Source organism: Spermophilus citellus (genome assembly GCF_964194105.1).
Source record: "Spermophilus citellus genome assembly, chromosome: 8".
NCBI lineage: Eukaryota > Metazoa > Chordata > Mammalia > Rodentia > Sciuridae > Spermophilus > Spermophilus citellus.
Window position 1 is genome coordinate 138,033,817 of NC_138189.1, and position 20,543 is coordinate 138,054,359.

The following is a 20,543-nucleotide window of genomic DNA, read 5'->3' on the forward strand; positions in this document are numbered from 1 at the left end:
GTAATCAACCTTCAGTCCCTCTCCTCCCTCAGAGCACATGTCTGTGTGTGTACATGTGCACCTGCACAAAGTTATTTTCAAGACTTGTTACATAGACCAGGACTCTGCCCTCCCAAAGCTTGTATGATAGTGGCAGCAACCACTATCTGCACTTGGGGTAGAAGTGGTAGCAGATCTGAAAATTCCAACCCTCTTATCACTGGTTGGCTCCCCCAGGCAATCTGCCTCCATCCTTAGAGACTTTCCTAAAACTTCCTCAATGTGTGAATATTCTTTGTGTACCACCAGAGATATGTTCTGTATGTATAATAAGAATTGTAGTGCATTCCGCTGCCATATATAAATAAAAAAATTTAAAAAACCTCCTCAATGACATAAAGCCAGGTGTCATGAACAAGTGGCTTGTTATGAATAACAAAAGGCTGTCCTAGCACCTTATCACTCCCACTACTTAGAAAATGACAAGGGTTTGAGTAGCTCTAGCCAAGATTTTGGATAAAGACCAAGATAACAGATTTTGGTTTCTATATCATCATATCACACAGTTGTCCCCGTTCAGATGATAAGTCATATGTTTACCATATGTTTGAGTGAAGGAGAGGAATCAAGGATGCAATTAGGTCAACTCTTGGGGCATTGACTGGAAGGGAAAAGACAGAAGAAATTAAGATCCAGAGGGTCGGAGAGCCAAGAAACTGAGTTTGACAGTGTTAAATTTAGAAGCCTAGTGGATGTTGAAACAGGGATTCCCAGTACGTTTTTCTTTTTCTTTTTGTAGAGCTGGGATGGAACCCAGGGCCCCACACATAATAGGCAAGTGAGCTACCCCTGAGGCCCATCACCAACCCTGCCAGAGAGGTTTTTAATATACAGGCAAGAGAGATGACAGAGCCAGAGATGGGAACATGGGAGTCATCTGTCAATAGATGCCCTTCAAATTATCAGGCAGGTGGAGCTCACCTGGAAGGGGTATATCCCAGGAGAAGAGGTCTGAGGCCAGAAGCTGAGATACTCAAATACGGCCTTACCTCCTCCCCAGTCTGTCTCCCTGGATCATAGAATTCTACATATTCATTTGATTTTCTTCCTAGTTCTTACCACTATCCAAATGCTTCCTACCTGAAACCTTCTGGCTTCACACCTACCTTCTGAGGGCACAGAGGCTCACTGAGGGAGGAGGCTGATTTGCAGAGACCTGGCACAGCCTGCCTCCATCAGATCCATGGCTCCCTGTTCAGCGTACCTACCCTGAAGCATCCTCTGCACTCCCAATGCTTGTTCAGCCCATTCTCTTCTCTTGAGTCCAGCCTCCTTTGGGGTGCTTGCTCTGTCAGATGACCTGGGGTACGACTGTTCCAGGCCCTCTGGATGGCTCCTATTCCCCACTGCTGCACAAGCCCTGTGACAGCTGAGAACCTGTGGAAGCATCCCATGTGGCCAACCATGCAGGTCTGTTTTGAACACACATAGGGCGTTTCAGAACCAGTTCCTAATGTCATGTTCCAGCCCAGTGAAATCTCATCTCTGTCCAAGCCCACAGTACTCTGTTTCGTAATCAGACATAAAAAGGTGACACCCCAGGCAGTAAAGGAGAGTCTGGAATATTATAAAGTTTGGGATTCCAGGAGTTAAGAACGCTTAAAAGTGTGAAGGTTTGCATCTAACTGTGGTTTTGGTGTAAAGTAGGACAAGGTCATGGGCAAGAGGACAATGGGATCTAGTAAGTGAGCAGGGCCCTGTGTAGTTAGGAACTCGTCTGACACTTAAGGGTGGGAACAGGAGCCAAGCAGGACAGAGCAAAGCAAGGCAGGTCAGGAGAGGAAGGCTGGGGAATGGTACTGCGGGATGGAACCCATTGGGTCACCCTTTTTACCTGTCAAAGGAGAAGGGCATGAGTACAAGCTCCGGAATTATATGGGAAGAGATGTTAGTTCTTTCTACTTTTAAGCTAAGGAAAGCCTCCATAATGATTATGGAAAACATTTTACTGGCCGGGCACGATGGCACATGCCTATCATTCCAGCAGCTTGGGAGACTGAGGCAGGAGGATCATGAGTTTAAAGCCAGCCTCAGCAAAAGTGAGGCACTAAGCAACTCAGTGAGACCCTGTCTCTAAATAAAATACAAAAAAATAGGGCTGGGGATGTGGCTCAGTGGTCGGGTGCCCCTCAGTTCAATCCCTGGTACCCTCCAAAAGCAGAAAACATTTTACTAGCCATTTAACACATGTCCTGGTGACTTAAATACCATGACAGATCTCTCTTTCTCTCCTCACATATCCTCTGGATGTCCCTTGTGAGTGGTTTAAGGAACTATCCTATCCCACTGATGCACCAGTGTGGGCTTCTACACTGAATAACCTGGAATGCCCTCAGGTGAGCTCTGAGAACCCACGTTCTCCATGTGGCTGAGGATGGGAAACAGAATTGAGAGGCAAAAGTCACCCACTTGTATTCTGCTCTTGTTGAGAATGCTCACTGAAGTCTCAGGATATAGATTTGGAACTTAAAGGGACAATGACTTTGATAAATCATTTTTTAATAAGGACACATAACCAGGTTGGTGATTTCAAGTCAAAGTGACTTCTATCAGATCAAGCCACCTCAATAGCATTGGGGCACAGAGAAGACGTAGCCCATGAGGAAGCTTCTTGGAGGATGCCAGGGGTTCGTGTCCCTTCTACCCACCTAATGACCTACATCTAGCGACCTGTTCTTGAATTTGGAGGTATGTTATAGTGTGGGTGTGAGGTGTCCCACAAAAATCTCCTGTATTAGTGCAAGAGTGTGAAAGGTGCGTGTTCCCTATGGCTCCTTTTCCTTTCCTCTCTCTGCTTCTTGACGCCATCACGAGCTGAGCACCTCCTCTCCTCTGAGATCTTCCTTTATGATGCGCTGCCTCACCTTGGACACGGAGCAATGGAGTTGGCCATCCGTGGACTGAGACCACTGAAACCATAAGCCCCCAGTAAACTTTTCCTCCTCTAAGTTATCGTTGGGTGTTTTGGTCACAGTGATGCAAAAGCTGACTGAAGAAAGGGGGGAGGCCGGATTCTCAGCAGATTCCCTGATCCTTGAACACCAGAGTGCACTACAATCCCTGCTGCCTACCAGGAAGTTGATGAGGTATGCGCATCTCTTTCCCTAGGTGTCTTATTCCTCCTGCCCTTCACTCGTTCCTGTCCTGCTTATGAAAACCCTACAGAATGGCAAAGTGAAGCCAGCAAGCAGTGTTCCTCCGTGGCCATAAAAGCCTATCTTCTGTTTTTCATGCCAGGGATTGAACCCAGGGGTGCTTAACCACTGAGCCTCATCCCAAGCCCTTTTTTATATTTTATTTACAATCAGGATCTCACTAAGTTGCTGAGGCCAGCTTTGAACTCGTGATTCCTGCCTGAGCCTACAAGCCACTGGGATTACTGGAGTGCGCCACTGTGCCCAGCTAAGCCTCTCTTCTTACCATGATCTAGAATATTGTCTCACTATCATCTCAGACACAAGGACTTAGTCTGTGCCATGAAAATCACACAACTCCCAAACATGGTAGCTATTTCAAATTCAGGCATATTAGATCAACTAAGTGGGGCTCTTTTTTGATTTTCCTAGACAATATTGTCTTTGAAGGTGATCCAAGGAAACCAGACCTGTTTTGGTTTGTTTTGTTTTATGTGAGGCCTGGTAATGATATGGAGCAAAGTTTTCTTGGAGGATTTCTCTCTCCCGGGGGGACACCTTTGCATGGCTCACGTCCCTGTGGTCCCTTTTGCGCATATTGGTGAAGTTACCTGGGAATAAAAGAAGTGATGGAATTTAAAACAAATTTGAACTTCACAGGAAAAGAGAAAGAAAAGGAATATGCCAAGTGTCAGCCACCAAGGGAGATTTGAGGCAGAGAAGCATCTATCTCCTAAAGAATAAAAACTAAAATTATCCCTGAGAATGCTCCAGAAGAACATACCAAGCCCTCAGGGGGAAGGACACATGCTGACTCCAGGAAGCATTTAGTGAGCCTTCTCCTCTGTTACAGCTCACACAGAAGAGGCTTTAACCTCACATTGGGAGCGCACTTGACAGCTCCAAGCCATCGTTCTGTGAGACCATCATAGCCATTGATCATCTAGTTCTATGTCATGGGAACTGATGAGACTTCTGTCACCTTAGCCAGTCCTGGAGGATTGTTGTTATGTAGGAGAGCTATGAGGAAAAGGTCTGTGTCACATGACCACATGAACTCCCAGATGACCAGGACCTGTTTTGTTTTTGTATTTTTTTAATAGTGGCCTCCCTTCACCTAGAATATAAAAACATTTAGTTGTTTTTCCCCTTCATGATGGTGATGATGATGGTTAACATAAACATAAAATACAGTTGTTGGGGCAAATATGACACCAAGTTATCCCATCATATGAGATGGGGGAGAGTCAGCTCAGTTTTGATGCCGTCCTATGGATGGAAAGGTGCGGTGAATCCCCTCCCCCATCATAGGGCCCATGTGACACTGATAGGAGCATCACCAGTTTCATGAATGAAAAGTTTAATGTGATGTGGGAATCTTCGAAACTGGTGACCCAAGACCCAAGGGACATTGTTTATTTTTATTCCTCCGTACAGTGAAGAATGAGCAGCCACAGAGAAAGATGACTGGACAAAAGGCCCGAATGCACAGTGGGGCAGTCAGTGGGGAGTGTTCAGATCCTCTGTGGATCTTCTGTGCACACTCCTTCCTCCCAGGTATGGGACAGGACCCTCTGGAACCAGAGCCTTCAAGGGAAACTGAGAGTGGCACCTCCCCCCACCCCAGGTTTCATGGCTTCCTTCAGAAGAGGGCTCTAGCTTCTGCGACTCACCTTGGAGATAGAAAACTGTTTTCTTCCACTCACTTCTAGAAATTGGAGGGCAAGAGGGCAGAAGGAGACTTTGCCCTGAGGCTGCTCCCGAGGCCTCCAGTTTCCTTTAGTCCAAGGTACTGAGCACGCCACTGGGGTATCATTTTCAGAGCCCCAGAACTGTATTTTGGTTCCTGATTTTTTTTAAATAACCTTCATTGAATTTCTAACAGAGCAGATGAAGAGGAAACTGTCTTCCTTTTTAGTTTCTTAAGCATTTGGAAGATCACTAATTTATGTGTCTTAAGTTGAACTGGGGTTTGTCATTGTTTTTCATCCTCACGGGTACTTATGGAGGACTTTTTCTATTAATGTGTGGTTCTGCTTGTGTTTTCCATAAAGCATTTTATCTTCACCATTGTCCAGAAACCAATAACCTTGGAAAATATTTTCTTGTACCTAATTAGATCAAATTGATAGCTAAATCTGATTACCAAGATGCCTAGTCCTGACCATTGATTTGGATTTGGCTGACCCAAACCTTTAGTGTTCCCCCATTCCCCTGAGGTGGTCCCTAACTCTTCTATTCTGCATTTCTGAAAATCACAAAGGAAAGCTTCTGTTTATGATTGACTTCAGGTTTGATGCCTAGATTCTCTGCTTGGGCCCTGGGCAAGACTCAGTATGAGCAGGGCCTGTCGTTTTCTTCCTCCTTTATTCTTGGCACAGTTAAAAAAAAAATCCCCCAAAAGAAGAGGTCAACAACAAAAGCAACAACTACTTTATCTGGGTCGTTTCATGGATAGGAAAGGTAGCAGAATACAACAGTCACTAATATGGCAATATGTAAAAATGTGAATATGTAACAGATGTGATTCTGCAATCTGTATTTGGGGTGAAAATGGGAGTTCAAAGCACAATTTGAGTCTAATGTATGAAAGATGATATATCATGAACTATGTAATGCGATAAATAATCAATAAAAAAATTTAAAAAAAAAAGAATATTTATGTTTGCACTTATTATCTCTTTAATCTGCATTTTGGAAATCCAACACTAGTGTGGAAATTGTTGGAAGTAGAACTTTCTTTTAAATGTTCAAAACTTGTTTTAAATGTTGAAAGTGGGACTTTTTTTCCTACATATAATTTTAATGTCACTTAGGAAGAATTGAGACATACTGACAATATTTGGCTACATGCAAATACATGTGGCATTTTTGAAAACTTTATGGGGCTTCTCCCCTTATTTTGCTATTCCAGAACGCTTTCAAAAAATAAATAGATAAACAATGCTACCTGGCCCCATGATCATGTATTTCTCAGAAGCTGATTTTATCTTCTTCGGGCAGCTGGGTATTCCCCCAGCGACAGGACAGACATTCATAGCCTCCATAAGTCTGGAGAATTCCATCTTTCTGCTCCTCAAAGGAGGCAAATGGGTGCCATCTACCCATAACCTATGGAATGAGGCTTGACTCCAGGACCTTCAAGGAGCATGAAAGGGAAAAGACGCCATTGTACCCTTTTTCACAATGGTTAAGGAAAATGTCTTCCTGCCTTTGTGAATCATGTGAGTTTTTTCAGGACTCCCAAAGAGAAAGACCTTGTAGAAACTTTGAAGAGAACCTCATGACCTTCTCTTTTGCACTAGTCTCCAAGTCTTAGCTCTGCTGACTTGGGAAGCCTATCTCTTAAAGGACTTTATTCTTCATTAAGCACCTTAATCTCTCTTGGACTCAGTCATACAAATGCCACTAATGGAATTCATCTTTCTAATACCACAACCATTAACTTCCCTGTTAGCCATAAGCCTTGATACATTAATTTTAGCTTACTCTACGTTTCCTGAGTGGACTTACCTCTTTGGGTGGTAGAGGTGATTCCTCTCCTTCCTCTTCCTCCCATTCCTTGAAATTAAATTACATGTTCACATTCAAGAAGACATCTTTCATTTGCTAAAGAATTGTTTTAAATGAAAATTAAATTTTGAAAACATCATTTCTAGTTCACCTGCTTTAAACATACTTTGGCTTCAGTTGAATATAAACCTATGACCCTGTTTGAAAATACTGTTTTTTGCTTAATTACTCTGCTCATCCTTTGATAACAAAAACAATTTAAGTAATTGAATTGGGTACAAACATTATAGAATACCAATTAAACAGTTACAAAAATATCTGAGTTCTTGGCTTAAAAGCAATCAACATTTGTTTACTTAGGGCCCAGATTTCTTGGTGTTAATGTAGTATTCTGCAGGTTTGTGACATTTTCTCCCAGTGACCAGTAACACTTTCTCAGTGCTTTTCATCCATGGCCCAGATTGCAATAGTTGGCACCTACTAGTTGAGACAAGCTGGGTTTGCTGGGGCTAGAAATTTGGCTTTGATTATATACAACACAAATCACTATAGTTTATCTGTAAATTTTTTCATGAACTGGCTAAACTTCTCAGGTTGTTTCCATGCTTAAAAAAAACCCTATTGGCTTAATATTTTATTCAGTCATATTTTAGGGAATTTCTACTAGATGATAAGCTACAGAGGACAAAAATGTCTGCATTATTTTTCCCCACTACCAATTTTCTAAAACCCAAAGCTGTGCTTGGCATAGAATAAGAGATCAAAAATACATGTTAAATAATCAAATGCCACTGATTGAAGGCAGCTTTATTCTATGAGCTGGGGACATAGTAAAAAGCAAGAATATACACAGAGCTCCTGTTGAAGAGCTTACTTGAGGGAAATATAACAGAGATTGATAATAAAAACAAATATCAAATACCCAATGTGACAGTGCTGCAAAGCAGAGGTGTGTTGAAAATGTGCAATGAGGGTCTAGAATAGAGGGATCTTGCTGGGGGATCCCTGAAGAATGACCTAAGATGTAAGGATGACTAAGGTAGTAACCAGAGGACAAGGAGAAGAATAGGACACGTGTTTACTTTCCCCTCAGTTACTTTCTCTCTCTCATTCTCATGTCTACCTTTGGTAATTATCATTGCAGACTCTTCCTAAGTTTTCCGGCTACCTTAGTGTGCTGGCTACTCATGGACTTTTGTGTAAATCTCAAGTGTATCTAGCCCTCCTTTTAGGAAACAGCCAAAACTTAGTCTTCTATTAAAAATGCCAGTGTTATTTTAGAAATCAAGGATGAAAATCAAAGAGAAATTGAGTTAAAAAGAACATCACCTTTTCTGCTTATTCACTTTGCTGTGTGCTAAGGAAGTGCCTTATGATATGTACTTTAAATAGACTTTAATTGGTTGGTCATTAGGTTGGATGGTTCGTTGCTTGGATGGATGGGTGGGTGGGTGAATGGGAGGATGGATGACTGATTAACTGGCTCACTGGATGTTGGTTGGTTGGCTAACAAATTGGATGATTAGCTGACTAGAAGTCAGATGTTTTTTGTTTGGCTAACTGGCTGGTTGATTGATTGGATGGTTGTTTAGTGAATAAAGGTGAAGGTGGTAGATTAGCTATGATGTTAAAGTCAGACTTGATTTTATTCAGTTTCAAAGTTTCTCTGTCTCTAAAATATTGAAAAATTTGCCCACGCTGTATAAGTCTTCGTTCTTTATTTAAAAAAAAAAAAAGTTCTTTTCTTACAGGCTATAGTAAGGATTAAGGCAACATTACTTATAAAGTTTTAGCAAAGTACCTAGGATATACTAAGCATTCACCAATATCGGTTCACTGTTTTTAAGAGAAGAATTGGCCTAGGATGTAGCTCAGTGGCAGAGGGCTTGCCCTGCAAGCATAAAGCCCTGGGTTCAATCCCCAAAAAACCCAAAAAAATAAATAAGAGAGAAAGAAAGAAGTTTGAGTGTTTAAATGATGACATTGTTAATTCTAATCATTCAAATATGTTTCACTACTACAAATATTCATATATCATAAAGCAGAAGTACATATACCCAAGATGGAGGGAAAACATGTAGAAAACTAATGGCACACTAACTAGCGATTTTCTTCCTTGACAGATTAAAATTGAATTCTCCTCCCCCACTCTTCCATTGCCCTCTTATTACATTATAACAGGGCTCATTAGGAAAGTAATTACTCTGTTTAAAAAAAAGGGAGGCTTGGGGGCTGGGGTTGTGGCTCAGTGGCAGAGTGCTTGCCTAGCATGTGTAAGGCACTGGGTTTGATTCTAAGCACCACATATAAATAAATGAATAAAATAACAGTCCATCAAGGTCTAAAAAAAATTTAAAAATAAAAAAATTTTAAAGGGGCCTAATACATTCTTTCTTCACATGGATGGTACTGGTTTACCTAGATCTTTGCTTTGTAATTATTTGCTAACCTGAACATTGTTTTTTATGTATTTTTAATATGTACTCTCAACACCCATACAAAGGGAAGTAAAATTGACATATGAAATTTGACGGAATAGGATCAAACAGACTGAATTTAAACCTAGGTTAGGTCTGCAGGAGCAAATGGAAGAGAATATTAAACAGTAGAGCCCCAATAGTAAAAAATAGGAGATGAAGTTTATTCTAAACTCTCTAGATTGTGTTACAGACTGAGCAGTTAAGGATGGCGAATACTGAATACTTTTTGTCTTGAAAACTGCACTGAAGTTACTCAAGAGCAGGATCTTCCTGCATCGTTTGCTGTGTGCCTAACACAAGGTGTAACCAGACTCTTTTTCACAGACCTGGTCAGCACAGCCTCTCTGCACAGATGCCACTGTGCCATCTCTTCCAGCCATCATTGTTAACATTCATGCCAGGTGTGCATGATTTCAGAGACAGTGGCCCTGATTTATTAAATGCCATCAGAAATAAAGTCAAGAATTACACATCTTCATTACTAACAAGTAGCTTTTGATGTTTTCAGCGCCGACTGGGAGATGCAGCAAAGAAAGCCATCAGCAAGCTCCAGGTCAGGGCCATCAAAAAGGGTGACAAGGTAACAGCCTCTTTTCTTTTTGGTGGGAAACTATTCAAAGTAGTTGCTCTCCTTTGGTTTTCTGACAGTCAGGGTAGAAGAGAGTGAAGGATGGAAAAGGAAAATACGTGCTTAAAGTCATCCTGTAAGCATCTGATATGTGCCCTTTTTTTAGTCTGAAGGATAGATGTGCTATTAGTATTATATGCTATTAAATATTATTTAAAGTAGTTTATAAAATGCATTCAGTAGGACAAAAAAACCCATTTGCTACAGAATATGAGAAATAGAAAAGTAAGTGTACAAGAAAATGGATAAAGCCAGGATGACATTACTGCACAAATGCATTACCTGAAACAGGTAATGGAAATGGATACTAAATTAGGTCGGGGCTCTCCAGCAACCAGTGCAAAGAAGGAAACAAAATTCAATATTCAAATGATATTTGACTGCAGTGTCCCACAAGATAAAAAAACAAAAGAGTTATTCCCAGTATTTTGACCTGAAAAAGTTTGTCCAGTAATCCTTGCAGGGAAGATAGAGCTATGTGCAGAGTTCTGTTCTACACTCATGTCTAGAGTCTAAACACAAAAAGTATATCAGTTCCTATGAAATTTAGTATTCAGGACACCCCAATATCATTGCAACAGTCTCCTTCACTGTAGAATCATGGAGTAAAGCCAGAAGCAATCATAGCATCGTAAGAAAGGACAGGAAAGAGTACAGTCCAGGCTTGCAGGCCTTTAAAGGTCCCTTTGATCAACCAGGAGATGTTTAGATCAATGGATTACGACACAGTTCGAAGGACTGGGGCTCCTTGGAACATTGTAAGGGATCCACAATTCCACATGTGTAGCAGCTATCGACTGTAGTCTGAAGGATTGATGTGCTATTACTATTATATGCTATTACTTTTCAACTCTCTGAAAACACTATTGGGTGCATTAAGATAAAATTCTTTCAAAAGCATTCCTAAATTTGAAGTCCATTTTGATCATTCCTTTTTCCCCTTCAATCAGAGAATAATAAAAGTCCAAGGGCTATGACATAGTAATAAATTTTTGAGGTATTAAAAGAAATTTATGTACTTGAAAAAAATTAAAAAACATTATTTTGTGTTTCTGTTTAGTTTATGTATTAGATTACAGAGGAATCGGTGGATTAAATATCATTCAGATAGTTCTCCATATGTTATACTCAAGATTCTGATATGTCACCTCTCCTTGTAATTGATAGCACTATTCGTAAAAGTACATGAGGAAATGGTTTTCCTCACAAAAGCACTTGCAGTGGCACCTAGAAATACAAAGTGGGGTTTGGAAAGAATGCCAGCTACACCGATAGCCGGTAAATTATTGATGAAGAAAACTAGCAAAGGCTGTTGAAAGCCTGGTTCCAGGCAAGCTGTCCTTTGGTTTATTTGGTATTTACTCACGAAGCCAGGAGGGTGGTCTCATCTGCACTGCTCTTGTTGCAGGAAACAGAGCCGGATTTTGACAACTGTGCAGTTTGTATTGAAGGATACAAGCCCAACGACGTGGTCAGGATCCTGCCCTGCCGGTGAGTGACTGACTGCCTGCCCTGGATGGCTGGTGTGTGGAGAGTGCCTGCTGGCCACCCTGGCTTGGACCCGCCAGCCTTGCTGGGCAATGTCAGTGGGCCTCCATGTTGCCAGCTGCACATGGCAAGCATGCCTTCTTTTCTGGTAACCTTAGTCCTTGAAAGGCTTTGGCTTACTGGGCATAGTGGTACATACCTGTAATACCACCAGGTTGGGAGGCTGAGGCAGGAGGATTGTGAGTTCAAAGCCAGACTTACCAAAAGCAAGGTGTTAAGCAACTCAGTGAGAACCTGTCTCTAAAATAAAATATTTTTTTAAAGGACTGGGTATGTGACCCAGTGGTTAAGGCCCCCTGGGTTCAATCCTCAGTACAATCAATCAATCAATCAATCAAGGCTTTGGCTCATGGAATTAGATATATTTTCCTGATCCCCTTTGCATCAAAAGAAGGATAGCGTTATGATCTGGACCCTCTTGACACAGAACCTGCTGATGTGAATCCAGGTATGAGTTTTCTTGAAAAAAAGAAAAAGCAGCTCTCTGTTGCTCAGAATCAGTTCTGCTAATTTAATTAAAATAATAATGTTTTGTGGAAGATCATAAAGGCTCAGCCATCAGAATATAGTCAGGAGTAAATACAAAGCCAAAAGCAGATTCCATTTCTCTTATTTTTTTTAACTAACAGAAAGTGAACATGACAATCAAATTTTCCCCAAATTTTGGAATTTAAAAGAAGAAGCAGACATGTAGAGCTGGGAACGCTCCCCAGGCAATCGTCCCTCTGCCTAATTGAAATTCACTGTGAAGGTGTTGGAATTCTTTTTAAATTGTTAAAATCCAATCAGTTTAAATACTCTAATTAAATCAAGAAATTTAAGGTTTCATAAAAGCCATCCTCCTTAATTGAAAATCCTTTTTAGTATTTTTGCATCCATGCAAGCATCCTAAAAATAAAAATGGAATTATGCTTTGATGAGGAATTCTTCACTTAAAAGGAATGACTTTAATTCTTAGTGAGTTTAAGAGTAAATAACATAGAAAAACACACCACAAAGATATTCATCAATCCATTGGTTCTTCAAACAATGCAAATTTTAAGAGCTATTTATTGGAAATACAAAAGAAAGAAAATATGGCTTTAGAGGATTTGGTCAAATAATCTTAAAATAACACAAAAGGACTGGATATCCCAACTGATGCAGAAACTCCCAAAGGGAATAGATCTTTCTCAAAATGTTCTTAGGCAAACTGATCATTACAAAAATGGGCATTAGGAAAATCCATCCAGAGCCCCAGGTTTTGTTTATAGATGCCCGTCTGCCTGGGGGACAAAATCATAAACAGGGACACATGGAAGCTTGGTAGTTCCTCTGTCTGAGGTTGCTCCATGTAAATTCTTTCTACACGCTACACCTCATGTCTACTGGATGACTTCCAGGAACAAGGGCAAAGAATGACACTGAACTATGGAAAACCTCCCAGGGTGACGTCTTTCATCTCTGCGGCATTTTATTAAGGATTTGTAAAGCCCTGTGGTTATAAGTAAGTCCAATGCTTGTCTTGACTTTCCTACTAGGAGGCTGCTTAGAGCCCTATGGAGGTACTACTAATAAAAAATAACCCAAGCCAGTTAAACAGCTGCTTTTTACTGAGAATCCTAAGAGCTTTACAATTGTAATTAAGAAAATCTGTGTTAAAAATTATATGTATGCATATATTGCATTGCTTTAGCTGTACAGTCATACAGCATAAAATAATGTATTCATTTAAAGCTTCATCATTCATGAATTTCATGTTCCTCTCGCAATTGCTGGAGGCTACATAATAGCCAACACAGAGTTGTACCACAATTTAATTTACCATACCCAGTTTGGGAACATTTCACTGGTTTCAGTTTCTAATTATGACAAATTACATTGCTTTAATGGTATTTAGATTTTTATGTTATTCCAGACCTCCTTTTATAGTGTAATTTTTTGGGAAATATTCATCAAGAAAAAGTTACATTTAATATTTTCCACAAAGAAAAAGGACTTCAGGAAATTTCAGTTTATTCCCACTGGCACTCGCCCTAGGAATATTTGTGCAAATATTAGTTTCTACTACATTCTTTTCCTTTTCAGTTTGGCTTTAGGATCCTCCTTTTTACCTGGTTCTTTGGTTCTCAGCTCATTCCTTAATTCTTTTTGCTTCAAGTTCCTTAGCACTCATCTACTTTTTTTATTTCCTTATTGAGCATCCTGCTTTAAATAACAAAACACACCTCATTTCCAAACACAGGTTATAGTTAATTACTGTTTGAGCTTCACTAGTCACACATACGTATTCTTTAAATAGCTCATGCATTTCTTTCCATGCTGATATTCAAATCAAAATATTTTTATGCCTGTTGCTGGTTCCTGCCAGACGGTTTGCACTAATGGATGTTATCAAACAAATGTGGAGACATTTGGTTTTTGCTAAATAATTTCCTCTGGGGTGTTATTAAACCTTTGCTCCCATGAACACCAAGGTCTCCCTTTCCTATTATTTCCAGGCTGACTCATTCACAGCATTCTTTGCATCTCTTTGGAGTAAAAAATGGTTTCCAAAAAATATCCCAATGTGTCTAGTCCTTTCTCTCATACTTTGTCTATAGCCTCATAACCCCTGACATGCTGGGTGCATCTCAATTAGGATGTTTTTCCAAATCTCCCAGGTTCACACTTTTGCACAGCATTTTCCAACTCATTCTCTTATCTCTTTCCAAGACCCTTGCACAAATGATGATAATTAGCCAATGCCCTCTCCTCCTCATTTGTGGTCTTGGTGGTTATTAAAGTTACACTGTGCACATGCAAACCCATGGCTCCTTCCTGCTGACTCTTCCTTCTTTCATTCCCTCTCTAGCACTCAAAGAGGAGTCTCCTTGGGCTGGGGTTGTGGCTTAGCGGTAGTGCGCTCGCCCAGCACATGCGAGGCTCTGGGTTCCATCCTCAGCACCACATAAAAATAAATAGATAAAATAAAGGTATTGTGTCCAACTAAACTAAAAAATTAAATATTTAAAAATACAAAAAGAGGAGGTGCCTTGGTGTGAGCTTGGACATGCGTGCACAGTGTAAGGCGCAGATCCACAGCAGGACACCGAGTATGTTGGGTGGCACAGGTCTAACTTGTGTGCTTTGGATTTGATCCTAACACACTGCTAAGGCATTTTCCAAGAAACTTTGGTTTGCTCCATCATTAAGCTTTTGCTAGATTTTAAGGCTAGATTTTTTTTTTTGTGATGGGTTAATATCCATGATTATGTTTTTAACAACATTTTATTGAAGCTTTCTTGTCTTCCTTTGTCTGGAGAATAAGTTGGGCTCTCTGATCCTTCCATGGCTTTTATCTTATGGTATTCCTACTGTTCTTCAATAATTATTCATTTCTATTTATCCAACTGCAAACACACAGTGTCTGAAAAAGAATGTGAATTCCTTGGGCAGACCAAAAGTTCATGTTTGCCATGTTTTAGGAAAACCAAAGCAATATTTGCATTTCTTTCCAACAATCTACAAAATGTTTTTTCCAATGTCTAATTTATCATATATCATTATCACTCATTTGTGCAAATATTAGTTTCTACTACATTCTTTCCCTTTGATCTGGAATAATCTCCTCCACAATTGAAGAAATACTTAAAAGCTGCCTAGTAATAAGCAGATCTTTATGAAAAACTTTGTAGCAACTAAATGCTTCCTTTGGAACCACAAATATTTTATAGCAGCTGTATTTCAGGAGTAGTAGAAAGTACCAGAAATGAAAAGATAAATGGCATAGTTCATGCTCTAAAGGAAATAGCCTAATGGGAAAAAAAATTTCAATAAGTAATCAGAATACAGAATAATATGTGCAACTATAATAAAAAATTTATAGAAAATTTATAGAAAATTTGCAAAATGAATAAAATAATTGAATATCTGCCTGACTCCCTCATGCAGGTAACTACTGCTAACATTTTTGCATATCTCTTTCCTTTTGTTTCTTGTGCCTATTTGTGCAAGGTCAAGATATCATTGTCAACATCATTTAATATCCTGTTCTTTTCCCTTATCATTGAGAGAATTCACTAGAAATAGTCCTAGATTATCTGTGCCCTGTTTTGACCTTTTTTTTTTTTTTTTTTACCTCTGAAGCTGCAGCCAGACCCAGTCAAGCTCTTCCTTACATAAACCAACCCAATAGCCTAGAATGTCAGTACTTCTGCAGAAACCTTTCTTGAAAGTCTTTTCATGGCCCAGCCAGACTTTTCCACGGAGGGAAAACAGGAACTTGTCCTGGCCCCCTTGAGCTTACCTAATAATCCACTGATGAGCTGTTCACAGTTCACCTTTCCACCTCACTATGGAAGACAGAGAACAGTGTCTCATGGTTGATGCTATCATTGGCTGATGTGTCCTGCAGAGGCACCATATCTTGCTGGGTTGTTATCAGCAAAGTTGGATGACAAGTAAAATCCTCTCAAACAGAATTTATTATCTTGTGCAGATGGTCCCCAATTCTCACCTTGTTCACAACCTCTGACCTCTAGTTACTTTTTGTAAATAGTGCTTCCTGGCTGGTACTCCAAGAAGCAGCATTGGCAATGCTGCATGGAATTGAAAGAGGTCTTGATAGCAGGGCACACAGAGATTGTTGAATAAAGTAAAGAACTAATAACACCTATCCTGGAACCTTCTAGTCAGAAAGTGCACCCCTGATGTTTCACAACCAAACATTGAAGCTGATTTCCAACAGCATGGAGATGCCATCCTTGGCCATGTCTGCTCTGACAGCAAAGTCAGCAGCTCCGCAGGCCCAGGGTTTATTGGACTCCTTGCTCTTCACAGTGGGATCTGAAGTGTGTCTGAGCAAGATCCTCTGTTAAAGCATGTAACTCTGGTGTAGATTTCTGGGCTTGGAAAATATATATGACGAATTTTACTTTTTTGACCATTTTCAGGTATGTAGTTCAAGGTAAAGTAGATTCCCATTGCTGTGCCCTATCTCCAGAACATCTTTTTGGTCCCCAACAGAAACACTGAACTCACTAAACAATGCCTCTTCATTCCCCAAATATGAATTTTGTGTGTGTGTGTGTGTGTGTGTGTTTTGTTTTTAATTTCAGTTTGAATTTTACTAACAAGAAACTGGAACTAATATTTGGATTTAGGACCCAATTAAAGTTGGTTGACTAAATTAAATTTTATATACCCAAAATCTGACAAAGAATAATAATTTTATGTCTATTATTATTATTGTTGTTATTGCTATTATTGCAATATCAAGAGTAAGCGTTGCTATGATCATTGATCTCATTATCATTCATACTATTACATGACATCATTACTAGCATTGTTACCACCATCACATCTGTCCTGACCTCTCACTAAAGTTCCTGCTTGTGTCTTGCCCCTTCATTATTTATTCAGATGAGTCTATTTTTAATTGTCAGATTAAAATCTAGATTATCTAGACCTCAGGAATTTTTTTGGCAAGTATATCAAAACTGTGACTAAGAAAAAAATATTCTTTGGGAAAATTAATTGAAATGTAATCAAGTCCTTATGTTTTTCTAAAATGTACTTTTATCAATTCATAAGAACCTAAAAACAAGCACTGTCCTATTAGCTCCCCAGAGGAGAAGTGAGCTGGTCCATAGGATCTCCAAAGCTTTTGCCAGCATTCACTGTGGAAGCAATCTCAGGGCACTTGCTGTGGAGATTTTATGCCTTGACTTCTGCATGGGGACCCACCAGAGCACTTCTCCTGTAGAATAACTTTTTCCCAACCAAGGGAAATGTTCTTATTTTGTAGATACTGAATTGTGACACTAGCCATATTTGTGTGTGTGTGTGTGTGTGTGTGTGTGTGTGTGTGTGTGTGGTGCTGGGAATCAAACCCACAGACTTGTGCATGTGAGGCAAGCACTCTATCAACTGATCTATATCCCCAGCCCATATCCAGATTTCTTTTGTCGATAGAGAGCTTAGGGCCAGATTTATATCTCACTCATACCCAAAAGGCATTTTTACCCTCATTTCTGATTCCATTTTGGATCTCCATTTTCATTTTTCTTTCTTGTTTGACACTTACAGTGTCTTGTTGGATATTTGCACCTTCTAAGTTACCTAGAGACCTTTCTAGAATAAATGTGTCCCATGTCTTTAAAACCTGAAGCAACGTCATTTTAAATCCACATACCATACCAAGTATGTTACTCAGTTTTTTGTCAGTGTAACAAATCCCTGAGATAATCAATTTATAAAGAAAAAAAGGCTGATTTTGGCTTACATTTCTGGAGATTTTAGTCCCTACTCTGTTGGTTTCGTGCTTCTGGGCCCATGATGAGACAGCACATAATGTGGTGAGTCAGCACATAGTGTGGCAGCACATGGCAAAACCACTCACCTCTCGGCCAAGTTGCAAGGTAGAGGCTGGGATGCCATTGTCCCATTCAGGGGTACAGCCCTGCAGTCCTAAGACCTCCCAATAGAGCCTACCAGTTAGTTTCCCTCACCTCCACTGGTGCCAGGTTGGGGACCACACTTTAACCGACAGGCCACCTTAGGGTAACATTTAAATCCAAACTGTAGCACCCCTGTACCATAATTCATCTGCTTTTGTTTGAACGTTTAAGTTATTCCTCATACACACTTCTTGTTGCTGTTTACCAATCAGGCTGTGCTAAATAGCTTTGTGTGTAAATCTTAGTTCACAATTTCACATTATTTCCTTCTTTCTAAGTGATGATTCAGGTTGACTGTTATATTCTGCAAAGTTGTTTCCTGTCAGTTAGAGATAAGCACACTCTAAGGAAAGACAACAGTGGGAACCTGGAGCTGCTGGAGTGTAAGACCCATGACAGAAATGAGGGGAAGCAGCCCAGGTTGTGCAGACCTGAATGAAAAGGCATGAGCACATTTAATTTAATTTATTTATTTACTTATTTTTTGTGGTGCTGGGAATGGTACAGGGCCTTCTCCCTCCCAAGCAAAGCACTCTTCCACTGAGCTACCCACCCCCAGCCTAACATGACCATGTTTTAAATTCAAAAAATAAAAATAAAGATGTAGTGCCCAGCTGCAGGGCCTGCATGGTGGCCAAGTGCTGGGGATCCTTATGGTTAGTGAGTCACAGCCAGCACCCTGGCTCTAGAGTGGAGTGTGGCTCCAGGGGATGTAGCTGGAGTCCGAAGACCAGTTAGGAGACTATTTCATGTGTTTGTGTTGGTATGTGGTGACATGAATCTATTTATTCCAGAGACCCAGGAATAAGCCACCACAGAATGGACGTCCATTCCTCAGGTTGGTGACTGATGGCTGCATCTGTATTTCTTTCCATTTAAACATGGTCATGTTAGGCCCAGATGGTAGCTCAGTGGCATGCCTGGCGTGTGGGAGGCCCTGCACCATCCCAAGTATCACGCACACAAAAAAGTAAATATAATAAATAAAATAAAACATGATCCTGTCTTTTCATTCAGATTTCAAATAGCAAAAAGTCCAGTAGCTTCTACACTATCACTCAAAAACCATAGCACAAGGAGCAGATTTCAGACACTAAAACAGATTTTTTAATCATCTCAAACAAAGCAAATTATATAAACAACAACAAGAACACTTGACCAGCTTTGGCTTATCTTCAGAAACCTTCGTTTAGAGAGTTTTCCAGCCCTCAAGACTCCCACCACTGGGTCATATAGACAGAGCTCTATTTTGGACAGACAGTTGTTGAATTCTGTGTGTAAAACTGTTACCCTTCCATTCTCTTCTCTCCTTTTTAGAAATGTGGCTAAATTTCTCTATCAGTTCTCTTTATTATTTTCTTCGTTAAATGTGAGGCTACACTTTTATAAACATCAGAACATGACTAACAGCATCATTAGTGTTAAAAGAGATGACATGGAGACTTAAACACATTGATATACCAGGCTAAAAACTTTTTTTAAAAAATGGAATAAATGGTTCCTGTTAAAGTACAACACAGAGTAATAGTGAAGGTACTATGAAACTTTTGTTCTGGATATATGGTGTGTGTCTGTAATCCCACCAATTTAGAAGGCTGAGGCTGGAGGATCGCAAGTTCAAACCCAGCCTCAGCAACTTAGGAAGGCGCTAAGCAACTCAGAGAGACTCTGTCTCTAGGTAAAATTTTTTTTTAAGGACTAGGGATGTGGCTCAGTGGTTAAGTGCTTCTGATTTCAATTCCTGGTACCAAATTTAAAAAAAAAATGAAGCTTGTGTGTGTTAATTGGGGAATAGATATCCTAGCTTTTGAAGAAAGTCCTAATTACATTGCAATGGCTGAGGTAGACTGAACCTAAAAGGTCTAGGTCTGGAGACTTGGACAAGGAATTTTTTGAGGGCTGCTGAAAAGTCACTGTCTTTAATTAGTGTTCTAGTTTCAGTGGCTTCTTCAAAGGTCTGTTACACACATCCCATGTGTCTGAAGTTGACACGATGGTCATAAATCATCTAACTTGTCAGACTGTCAGCTGCTTCTCTTTCTCAGTTGATGTGACTGATAAGGGTTTTAACACAGATCTACTTATTAATTGACCTCTCGAATACTTTATTCCATTAGCTCCTGTCCCCAAGGACAGGTGGTATTTTCCCCTCCCAGAGAAGCAGCTTGGGAGACATCTAGTGTAGAGTAATGGGTGAATAGTAGAAGGAGCCCTAAATAAAGCTTTCTGAACATTCAAGTACACAAAGGCTCAAAGACGAGTTGGCTGCCAGAAGTCCCCCCTTAGAATCAAATTTGTGAGATTTACTGAGCTAGTGTGGCTGAGAACATGGTATCCACTTCAAAAATGCCTTCGGAGAATTTGCTTGTCCTCAATGGATACTTCCAAACAAGCCCACCTGGACAGTTCAAAACCTCCCCTGCTTTTCTCAAGAGTCTTGTGGTTGTTGTGTCATGAATCCTTAATGGCAACCAAAGGCAAAATCAAAGTTGGAATGATATTCACTTATGAACTTCCCTTTTGAGAGGAGAAGGGGCTCTCATTGGTGCACCCTGCCCAGCACACCATCATAGCAAACAACATAATACGATAAAGTATAGATCATGCTATATCCATGAATACCATGTTAATATATGAAAATTCAAAGAATCCCAATCAAGTTTTACTGAAACCCTCACAAATAGACACTCACCCCTTAAGAGATTTAAACCTAGAGATCAGTCTGATTTTAAGATGAGTGAACTGAATGTCTCTCTGGACATAAATGCCAAGGTCTTTGTAA

At 40.1% G+C, this 20,543-nt stretch overlaps 1 protein-coding gene across 1 annotated transcript in view; it reads left to right on the forward strand.

Moving 5' to 3' along the window:
- RNF150 (ring finger protein 150) overlaps positions 1–20,543 on the forward strand; it is a 222,296-nt gene that overhangs the window by 138,143 nt on the left and 63,610 nt on the right. Inside the window, exons 3-4 of the mRNA XM_081304140.1 lie at positions 9,675–9,746; positions 11,203–11,285. Of these exons, the coding sequence (XP_081160266.1) occupies positions 9,675–9,746; positions 11,203–11,285 (155 nt within the window). The remainder of the gene's footprint in view (positions 1–9,674; positions 9,747–11,202; positions 11,286–20,543) is intronic.